The sequence below is a fragment of the Takifugu rubripes genome, chromosome 4 (genome assembly GCF_901000725.2).
Source record: "Takifugu rubripes chromosome 4, fTakRub1.2, whole genome shotgun sequence".
Lineage (NCBI taxonomy): Eukaryota > Metazoa > Chordata > Actinopteri > Tetraodontiformes > Tetraodontidae > Takifugu > Takifugu rubripes.
The window spans coordinates 4,788,999-4,799,438 of NC_042288.1; the positions used below are offsets into that span (position 1 = coordinate 4,788,999).

The 10,440-nt window shown below is 43.4% G+C and overlaps 3 protein-coding genes across 6 annotated transcripts; 2 read left to right on the top strand and 1 right to left on the bottom strand.

The window, feature by feature from the left end:
- The first annotated feature begins 31 nt into the window (after positions 1 to 31).
- On the top strand, positions 32 to 5,729 carry dis3 (DIS3 exosome endoribonuclease and 3'-5' exoribonuclease). The gene is made up of 21 exons (XM_003963758.3): positions 32 to 554; positions 747 to 904; positions 975 to 1,171; positions 1,246 to 1,319; positions 1,449 to 1,616; positions 1,705 to 1,863; positions 2,043 to 2,150; positions 2,301 to 2,438; positions 2,544 to 2,690; positions 2,800 to 2,916; positions 3,062 to 3,163; positions 3,362 to 3,426; positions 3,523 to 3,607; positions 3,673 to 3,800; positions 3,911 to 3,997; positions 4,102 to 4,258; positions 4,506 to 4,720; positions 4,827 to 4,995; positions 5,064 to 5,222; positions 5,302 to 5,424; positions 5,542 to 5,729. Exons 1-21 carry the CDS (start codon positions 336 to 338, stop codon positions 5,608 to 5,610), a joined length of 2,844 nt encoding a protein of 947 aa, XP_003963807.2. The 5' UTR covers positions 32 to 335; the 3' UTR covers positions 5,611 to 5,729.
- On the bottom strand, positions 5,685 to 9,314 carry bora (bora aurora kinase A activator). Of its 4 annotated transcripts, none has more exons than XM_011602974.2 (12): positions 9,180 to 9,314; positions 8,777 to 8,937; positions 8,530 to 8,648; positions 8,392 to 8,437; positions 8,226 to 8,304; positions 8,063 to 8,107; positions 7,929 to 7,985; positions 7,585 to 7,850; positions 7,316 to 7,475; positions 6,667 to 7,229; positions 6,435 to 6,566; positions 5,685 to 6,351 (listed from the first exon to the last, which is right to left on the bottom strand). In XM_011602974.2, the coding sequence occupies exons 2-12, from the start codon at positions 8,930 to 8,932 to the stop codon at positions 6,331 to 6,333; spliced, it is 1,644 nt and encodes a 547-aa protein (XP_011601276.1). In that variant the 5' UTR covers positions 8,933 to 8,937; positions 9,180 to 9,314; the 3' UTR covers positions 5,685 to 6,330. The 4 variants fall into 4 exon arrangements, with proteins under 4 accessions (XP_011601276.1, XP_029690633.1, XP_011601275.1 ...); XM_029834773.1 differs by having other exon boundaries at positions 8,777 to 8,979; positions 9,180 to 9,300; XM_011602973.2 differs by having other exon boundaries at positions 8,530 to 8,636; positions 8,777 to 8,982; positions 9,180 to 9,261.
- Positions 9,315 to 9,391: 77 nt separating this feature from the next.
- mzt1 (mitotic spindle organizing protein 1) lies at positions 9,392 to 10,157 on the top strand. Its single transcript, XM_003963739.3, has 3 exons — positions 9,392 to 9,598; positions 9,674 to 9,819; positions 10,041 to 10,157. Exons 1-3 carry the CDS (start codon positions 9,547 to 9,549, stop codon positions 10,062 to 10,064), a joined length of 222 nt encoding a protein of 73 aa, XP_003963788.1. The 5' UTR covers positions 9,392 to 9,546; the 3' UTR covers positions 10,065 to 10,157.
- Positions 10,158 to 10,440: the final 283 nt, after the last annotated feature.

The following is a 10,440-nucleotide window of genomic DNA, read 5'->3' on the forward strand; positions in this document are numbered from 1 at the left end:
GTTGTCACAAAACATAAATTAGTTGGCCAACCAAATATAACGGAGGAGAATCGGTTCTGCAAAAGCTAATGGCAAATATGTGTGTGTGTGTCTGTGTGTGTGTGTACGCGCGTGTGTTTTGAGCAGATGTATAAATACTGGAGAATTTTCTAGAACAAATATTAGTGTAACATAAAGTCACCAATTGAGAGCTCTTGAAATCAGAATAGTCCTATAACTCAGGGACTGTTATATCGACCAACAGATTAACTTCGCACATGTATCGCGACTTCTCTTCAAATGAGATCTGAAGCAAATTCCTGTTCCATTTACTGTTGGAAGATTTTATCAGCAATATGTTGAAGTCAAAAACCTTTGTTAAGAAGACCCGGTCGGGTGGAGTCATGAAGGTTGTGCGTGAGCATTATCTAAGAGACGATATTTGGTGTGGAAGCGAAAGTTGCACAGAATGCAAACAGGAGTCTCCGGTCCTTCAAAAAGACGCGTGTATTGAGAGCAATCTATGCTCTTACCCACATTATTTGATCCCGGACACAAATGTGGTTCTACACCAGGTATAAACATATCTTTAATTTCCATCCAAGGTTGTCGTGATCAAAGAATCTAATGACGTGACTGTGCTGACATTTCTTGACAGTCCACATTTAAATTGATGACAGCGGTTTAATGCATGTAATGCATTGTAGTCTTTGAGTTTAACACTACCGTATAAATGTGTTTTGACGCCCCCCTCCTGTGTGGTGCAGGTTGATGTGTTGGAGGAGGCTGTGATTCGTAATGTCATCATCCTTCAGACTGTCCTGCAGGAGGTTCGTCATCGCAGCGCACCAGTCTACAAACGTGTGAAGGATATGATACAGGACAAAGAGAAACACTTCTACACTTTCACTAATGAACACCACAGGTGACAAACTAGGCTGTGATTATGCTTAAATGTGGTAACTGTATTCATTTTTCTTTTTTCTTTTTTCCAGGGAGACCTTCATCGAACGGGAACCGGGGGAGAGTGCCAATGATCGCAATGACCGTGCGATCCGTGTGGCAGCAAAATGGTACAGTGAGCATCTCAAAGGTCACCAGCCTGATGGAGATGAGCTCAGAGTGGTCCTTCTCACCAATGATCTAGGAAACAGGGAGAAAGCAAAAGAGAACAACCTGCTGGTGTTCAAATGTAAAAATGTTTTTTCTGATTAAAAATATGAGTTTCCGGTTCAGTCTCAAAGATTTTATTGCATTTCATTCTAGGTGAAGAGTACATCAAGAGTCTGATAGCAAACCCTGAGCTTGTGGATCGTCTGGCATTGTCAAGTGATGACCAGGTAGACATTTTCAGTGTTATGACTGTTTATTATTGTTGAGGTTTCCAGGTAGTAATTCACTTGAAATGGAGTTTGTATCGGAATCAACTTTTCTTCTCCAGTCATTTATTTTTTTCGCTTCTTCCTCAGAATGACATTACCAGTAACAAGGTGTTATTTGCAGAGCACCTCCCTTTGTCAGTGATCCAAACGGGAATAAAGAATGGCTCCTTACTCCAAGGCACCTTTAGGGCCAGCAGGGACAACTATCTGGAGGCCACTGTCTTTGTACATGGAGGTGGAGAAGATGCGACAGAGGTGCGTGAGTCTACATTCATGTGTGAATGAACAATCTCAGCGACATTACTTACTGCCAGAGGAAATACACCTGTCAGTCTCCTTCCAGGTTCTTATCCAGGGTCTTCAGAACCTCAACAGAGCCGTCCACCAGGATGTTGTTGCCGTGCAACTGTTACCACAGAGTCAGTGGGTGGCGCCATCCTCAGTCATTCTCCAAGATGAAGGCGAGGCTAAAGACGAAAATGCTAATGAGGAAGAGGACAAAGTGGGTTTTTTTTACGTCTTGTGTTATTGGCTTTGGCTAGCAATTACAAATTAATGTAAAATAATCGAACTGAGTTTCCGCTTTTTATAGTCAGAATGAAATGACAGCAGGTGGTTTATTCTTGTGCCGTGTGTGTTTTTTTTTGGTATTCTAATGAGCCCCATGTTGTGTGTGAGCAGTTGCAGCCATTCACGGCAGCCCAAAAGCCCACAGGAAAAGTTGTGGGAATCATCAAAAGGAACTGGAGACCTTTTTGTGGCATGCTTAATGTCTCTCAGATTAAAGAAGTACGTGTAAACAGCTCTTTACACCATAAGTTGGACATTGTCATAAAGCTTAGTGCCCTCAAATATATGTATCAACCAGCAAATGTTATAATGTGGATATTGTCTGCCTTTTAGTCTAAGAGCTGACCTTTGCTTTGCTCTTTTATCTAGTCAACCAGGCACCTTTTCACCCCCGCAGAACGCCGTATACCTCGAATACGCATTGAGACCCGTCAGGCATCAGCACTAGCCGGTCAGAGGATCATGGTGGCCATCGATGGCTGGCCCAAACATTCCAGATACCCAAATGTGAGTTGGAAGTGTACTATACGTGGTGGGAAGAGGTATACAAGCATTATCGCAACACTTGGGAAAACTGAGTGCCGTGCATGTCTCATTCTTCCTGATTGTCAGGGTCACTTTGTGCGCAGTCTTGGGAAGGCTGGGGAAAAAGACACAGAGCAGGAGGTCCTGCTGCTAGAGCACGATGTTCCCCACCAGCCTTTCTCTCAAGCTGTGTTGAGCTTCCTTCCCAAAATGCCATGGGCCATCACGCCAGAGGTAGTGAAAACAACATACAGTACCAATGCGTATTCAATATTTACCAGTGGGCTATGGGCCTGTTCTTTGGCATCACATCATTGTGTCTATTTATGAATGTTGATATCAGGACCTGGAGAAGCGGGAGGACCTGAGGCATCTGACGGTGTGCAGCGTGGACCCTCCTGGCTGTACAGATATAGATGATGCTCTGCATTGTAGAGAGCTTGAAGACGGAACCCTCGAGGTACAAAATTGAATTTTCAGCCTGGTAGGACAGAAAACCCGGCAGGATCGTGGCCCTCAAAGACTGAGTTTGACACATGTGACCTAGACTGTGTTCGTTGAACTATTTATTTGTGTCAGTGTTTGAGATGTGTCTGCTTCTGCAGGTCGGTGTCCACATTGCTGATGTCAGCCACTTCATCAGACCTGGCAACGCTTTAGACAGTGAAGCTGCAAACCGCGGCACCACTGTCTATTTGTGTGGTAGAGTAAGTATTCACATCCAACATTGGTATCTGAATATCATTGTTAACACCAATAAAAGGTCTTTTACATTTGAGACCCAATAAATAAAAGGGTCTGGTGTATTCACTTATTATCTTCTGTGTGTTGGCTGATCATCAGACCTCAACTTTAATGTTAGGATTTAAAATACATGTTGTATTCTTTGAATTTGTCCCTTTCAGAGGATAGATATGGTCCCTGAGCTCCTCAGCTCCAATCTTTGTTCTCTACGATCAAATGTTGACCGGTAGGGACTTCTCCTCATACATAAATACCCCATAACACTCCTTATTTTGTGCTCTTTCAGGTGTCAGCTCTTTGCCATTTGTGTATTTTTGTCCAGGTTTGCTTTCTCCTGTATTTGGGAATTGAACCAGAAGTCTGAGATTCTAAAAACAAGGTTCACAAAAAGTGTCATTAATTCGAAGGTAAAACACGCACACGCAGAAAACAGGAGCCAAAATAGTCAATGATAGCAATAACTCCTCTTCAGGCATCTTTGACCTATGCTGAGGCCCAGATGAGGATCGATGATAGCACCAAGAACGACAATATCACCAAGAGCTTAAGAGGCCTCAACAAATTAGCCAAAATTCTTAAGAAACGGAGGATTGAAAATGGGTGAGCCCAAAGCTGAGAATTGAAAATGAGGCTTTTATTTTGGCCACGGCAATTTTCTCTTTTATATAATAGTTGTATATTAAAGGGATGAGTGTTGGATTCCCCCTCAGAGCCCTGACGTTATCCTCATTAGAGGTACGTTTCCACATCGACAGTGAAACCCACGACCCCATCGACCTCCAGGCAAAGGAGCTCTTGTAAGTAGCTTCACAAGGAAGCTTTCTCCCTCCAGCTTTCCTTTGGACCTTTCCTGGGTTGATGTTATGTAGATAAAAATTAAAAAGCCTCTGCTGATTGTCAGGGAGACCAACTCCATGGTGGAGGAGTTCATGTTGCTGGCTAATATATCAGTTGCCCAGAAAATCTACGATGAATTTCCAGACTGTGCCATGTTGAGGAAACATCCAGCTCCCCCTCCATCAAACTATGACATCTTGCATAAGGCTTCAAAGTCACAGGTGAGAGACCCTCAGAACTTTATGTTCATTCACTTTAGCAGAAAGTGACTGTTTCTTTTGATTTCAGTTTTTTTGGTGACCAGCTTTGTCCTCTCAGATGTAACACTACTTCTTTTAGTTAGCTGCTTTTGTTACCTTTAGTTATTTTACTATGTTGTGACTAATTTCCCTCACAGTTTATTTGAAACTATGACAGATATCCTACTCATAATTTTCTGTTTCATTGTTTCACCTTTTTTCACGTCAGAATGTGGAGATCCACACAGATTCAGCCAAGGCACTAGCCTACTCCCTGGACAAGGCCAGCGTGGAAGGCTTCCTCTACTTCAACACTCTGCTGCGTATCCTGGCCACCCGCTGCATGATGCAGGCTGTTTATTTTTGTTCTGGCATGGACAGTGATTTTCACCACTATGGCCTGGCCTCGCCCATTTATACACACTTCACGTCGCCTATTAGGAGGTAAGAAGATGATGCATGCTGGGGAGGGGAGCCATTCATAGTGTATCTCCCAGGTTTTGATACCTTTCCTCTCTTGCACATTCGGTGCTCTTGGTCTCCTTCACAGGTATGCAGATATCATTGTTCACCGTCTGCTTGCAGTGGCTATAGGAGCAGACACCACCTACCCAGATTTGATGGACAAACACAAGCAGTCTGCCCTTTCCAACAACCTCAACTACAGACATAAAATGGCCCAGTATGCACAAAGAGCTTCTGTGGCCTTCCACACGCAGGTAGTGCCAATTCAAAGCAACAGCTCTGCGGTGTCAGTCTGGCTTTAACACAAACTGTCTCCTTCCAGTTATTCTTCAAGAGCAGAGGCATTCTGAATGAAGAGGGATTTGTTTTGTTTGTGAGGAAGAACGCCATCATCATCCTCATCCCCAGGTTTGGTCTGGAGGGAACCGTCTTCTTTGACACCAAAGACAAGTCAGCCCCAAATCTTGTCTTTGATGAAGCGGTATGAATCCAAGTGTTTGGTATTACTGGAGCACCATCAATCAGTGTGTCTAAGGGTCTCCTGCATGTGTGTGTTTTAGGGCCCCACTCTGAAAGTTGAGCAACACACCTTTTGCATATTTGATAAGGTGAAAGTCACCATCAGACTGGATGATACCAACATCCAGCATCAAAAAATCCGCATGGCTCTGGTGGATCCGGTGGTAAGGATACATTCACGTACCAGTGCTGCATCATCCTGCGCCCTTCTAAAGAATGGAAACAATGTTTTTATCCATTTACCATTTTAACCAGTTTCCACAATGCATGACCTGTTTCAGATCCCAGGTGTGAGTGTCCTAGCCCCCGATGTGGAACCACAGGCCAAAAAACCAAAACTGGACTGTTGATCCAGAAATTAACAGCTGATTCTCTGGATTAAATGCCCATGAAAGACCTGCTGTTGAAACAATTCACTCTGTCATTTGAAGCAAGTATTCATTTTAATAAATGTGCCCCATTGAAGCAACACTGCACTCATTATTTAAACTCTGGAATTCGCAGAGCAGTTAAAGGCAAAAGAGAACCTGAAAATGTTGGGTTGTCAAACACATAAAAATTATTTAGAGAAATAATTCAATTTAGATTTAATGTCACAATCTGCTAAAAATGCTCCTGAGGCTGTGCTGCAATTAGTGAAATTATTGACGGGTTTAAGAATATCCTGCCAATCCAGATATGATCCACAGTGGTGACATGATTGAACCATGATAAAACTGCTTTATACATAAATACTCTGTTGCTGCCTGGAGGCAGCATCGACTGCACCGAATACATCAGTATCAAATCAAATTGAAGTGATGGGAAATGATGCTCAAAGTTACATGTGTGAAAGTTGTCCTCTTCGTAGGGATGCTGTCAACCATCACTGTTCTCTTTAGTATTGATAGTAGAAGCTCAGCTGTGATCAAACCTGTGACCTAAACACGGAGCCTTAAACCACATAAAAGCAGGAAATTTTACACGTGCTACAAATTCATTACAATAAATGATACAAATACAGTGTAAATGTCACTTTAACAACTTTCAGTTCTCTCTGAACTGGACGTCCTAAACGCATCAGTCGAGCTTCAGAGATGAGGGTAGAATACCTGCAAAAGATTTTGGGGCTGAATAAAACAAACAAACAAAAATACAAATGAACAGACTGATATTTGTGGGATCTCAATAGTACCTTTACTTTCAAGTGTCTGGGAATCTGAAAGGCTTCTTCAAGCAGATTTGAACTGAAGGACTCTTTGCAGTGGCTCTCAGAGTCTGTGAGACTGTTGGCCCCCGCTGATGTGGTGTTGTAGCCGCTGTCCACCTAAACACATGCAATAAAGTCACAAACACGGCAGCAGCACCGGCACAGAGTTAGCGACTGTATTTAATTGCAGGCTCCAAATCCAAGTATAGAAACCAACCTGCATGCTGGAGTCGTAGCGTAGACTGCTGCCCTCCATCAGGACGGACACACACATGTGAGTGCTGTCTGTCCCTGACATGTTTCCCATACGAGAGCTGGTCAGGTGTCCTGAAGACTCTCCACTTTCCTCCTCTTCATCTTCCAACCTTCCTGCCATCCCATTCTGCTTGTCTTCCTCCATTTTAAGAGGTTCCAAAGGATCCGGGGCAACTTTCTCACCTACATCAAGTTGAGGATTGTGGCCCAAGGGGGACGAAGGATCTAGATCCATAGGAGGAAATGAAGAAGAGGAGGGAAAAGGAAGCAGATCCTCAGCCCTCTGATGGTCTGGTAGATTTGGATTAAGGATTGGGGAGATGAGGGGAGGAGAGAGTCTGGAGTGAAGTCTTAGCCGGGGCTTGGGTCTGCCGTTCTGGTGTTCACTGTAGCTCTGAAGGTGATGCGGGGAGCAGCTATGAATAGGAGAGCAACCCTCCACAAATGGCCTCTCGGTGCAGGGAGTCATATTTACACTCGGGTGGACATCGTATGGAGTAACGCTGCTCGGCTGATTGCTGTCAGCTGAAATGATTAACTGTTTCAGACCGAGGTAGAAGAGAAATGCAATAAAACTCCATCACAAAATGTATTCTAGCAAAAGAAAATACCTGAGCTTGATGCATTTGTTGCATATGCAACAATAGGAGACACTGTAGGGGAGCTCAGGCCAGCAGGAGACGATCTGTCAGGGAACAGAGGGCTGGTGATACTGCCAAGGCTGCAGTCACGAAAGCAGCCATTCTGGATGGGACTGGAGGAGAACTGGCCCTGCCATTAGAAATAGAACAGCTTCCAAAGTCTGGGTAGACAACAGCTTATTTATGAACCTTTCATCACAGGCAAATTGTTCAAGGATAAATGTGCAACATGGCCTCACCGTAGAGGGAGTCAGAGCCAACCTTCCACACGCCAGAGGGGAGTCAATAACAGAAGATACAGCTTCCTCCTCTGCAGCGCCATGGACTTGTTTTAGAGGAGGACTCTCCTGCCTGGTATAACTTCTCTCTGGAGTTGGAGGACCAGAAGAGTCAGAGCCACTGTAACTGCCCTGACCATCAAGGAAGAGCTTTCTCCTTAAAGAGGAGGAACTGAGACTTTCCTGCACCGCGTCAGATGCTTCCCCGGCATGGCGGTAATAGTCCCCTGCAGGACAGTTGGGGAGGGGGGTTAGTGCTAGAAGATAATATGGTTTGAGTTCAAGGACAAATGTCAAAATCTTACCCAGAACTTTCTCTAAATCAAAGGTCAAAGGTAACGAAAGAGTTGTCTGACAAGCAACTGTGAAGAAAGAGCATTCAATGACATCAGTAAAAGAGAGAGGAGATCAGAGCCTGAAGGTGTCCACTTAAACCTACCTGAGGTTTTTTCTGGCTCTTCTGCAATCATAACAGATCCACAACCTACAAGTGCATGAGCAAACCTTCAATGAATCTCACTTTAAAATGCAGAGGAAATACGAATTGAAATCAAATAACAGAGTGATTAAAAAAAAAAAAAAAAAAGGAAATCAGACCCTACTTTTCATTTTGATCTGACAGGTTTTACGGGTGTTAGTCGTTGCCCAAGGAGAAGGTACAATGGTCCCTTTGGTGAAAAACTTTAATGGGAGATGGCAAATATAAATTTAAAAAAGTGAACATAATATAAAATATTTAGGAATAAAAATTCAACTTGAATCTCATGCCTGTTCAATAGCATTTTGTCGTTTCTCCTCAATGTCAGAATCCAGTCTAGAATTTTTAGAGAAAACTAGCATCAGCTTTTGTTACTGGTCATACATCACATCATCTAACAGGACAATTATGTGTCTTTCAGCCATTACCTGGTCTGGCTGAGGCAAAAAGACTGGAGCTGGATTTCCTCCTGGTCTATGTGTATTGGGAGAAGACTTGCCATTTCCTCAATAGACCAATCAAACTTTGGAGGAGTCTCCATGCGAGACAGATTAAGACAGGGACAAATAAGTAAAGTAAAGCTGTCCACAATCAACACTTGTGGATTGGCACGATGCGCCTCTGCAAGGGTCATACAGTGGTACAGGATTTAAAATAAGGTGTGTTAACACTTACAGATTTACAAGGCTTGGACTTGAAGACAGAAGGACTCGGCACCAGAGCTTCTCGGAGGTGATGGTAATCATTCGGACTTTCAAAGGGATTTCTAATGAAAGGCCTGCCTGGAGTTTCTGGGGTGATCTGTGACGTAATCTCGACATGGTCTCCCATTTTAGCTGACAACAGTGAGCAAAATGAGCAGAAATAGCAGCACATTTCTACTGAAAGAAGGAAAACATCTGTCTTAATTCACGACTCCTTTGGTTTAGTGGAGCACATTAACTACATTTCTATTTTACAGTCTCTCTAAAACGAGCAGGAAGGAATTCTATTAACTTAAATTATGTTGGTGCGCTTACTTTACACGGACCTGTACGAAAACAATTAATTACAGTGAGATATCCCCAACGATACTTACAAGTGTTAAAAAATCAGAAGGAACGCAGAGCAAAAACCTGCTTCCATTGAAGGCTTTGCCAACACCACCTAGCAAACACAGAAAGCTTTCAAACCTTTATTTCAACTTAGCCCGTAAAAAGAGCTGGCCAATAGAAATTGGGCCGGAAGTTCTGGGGAACCAATCAGAAAAGGAATATGGTGTCGTCACTTCCGCCTATAGTTTCCTTAGCACATCCGCCGTTAGCGTCCATGATAGTTGCTGTTATTTTCCATTCAAAATATGATGTGATGCATGTTAATGTTGCATAGATTGAATCCAAAATTTGCAGCCGTAACAGTTCCGGTGGTTTAATCTCGAGTATTCTGACACAGTTTTCGCAGCCACTATGGCAAGTGCAGCGAACGCAAACATGAATGCAGTTCGGGAGACCATGGACGGTAAGGACAGGTGTACCACAACGATCAAACCATGTCAGTGTTGATCACTACCACCGACGGATGTTTTTTTCACAGTCCTGCTGGAAATTTCCCGCTTATTGAACACTGGGTTGGACATGGAGTCTCTGTCCATTTGTGTGAGACTGTGTGAGCAGGGCATCAACCCAGAGGCCTTATCTGCTGTCATCAAAGAGCTGCGCAAAGCGTCGGAGTCCCTGAAGGTACACCAGCCTCCGTGGACACACGAAAACACATTGTGGGGTATTTACGTGCTAGCCAAACGTCACCAACAAATGTCTAATATTTATCTCCTTTGGGTGGTTGTAGCTGACCGCTTAACATTGGACACCATGAGATGACAGAAAGAGGAGTTTGTTTAACGGGGACAGTCTATTGTGAAGGCCTAACATAATGGGTTGTGATTTTATGTCTTCTCCTTTAGGCTTCTGAAAACTGCACCAGTTGAGGGTGGATTCTGCTATCTGGGGCCAGCTCTGGCTTGCCCAGCCCACCTTGGCTGGCTCTGCTGGTGCTCAATAAATTCTCGTTTAAATTTGAATTGTTTGGGTTTATGGCTCCACTTTTCATACCTGACTGGAGTTGTTTCTGAACATGAAGCCAGAAGCTTCTGTCGCAGGGCTTACTCTTTTCCGGGGCCCCTCTGTGGTAACATCATCCTCTGTTAACAGTACTGTAATTCCTTTTGATTAGTAAATGTATTGCATGCTATTCTTAAATATATTTGTATTATAACTATTAATTGTTAATATTATTATACTATTTTTTGCTACACAGTTATTGCTTAATAAATAACATAATATACCTCACTGAGTGTCCAGAAG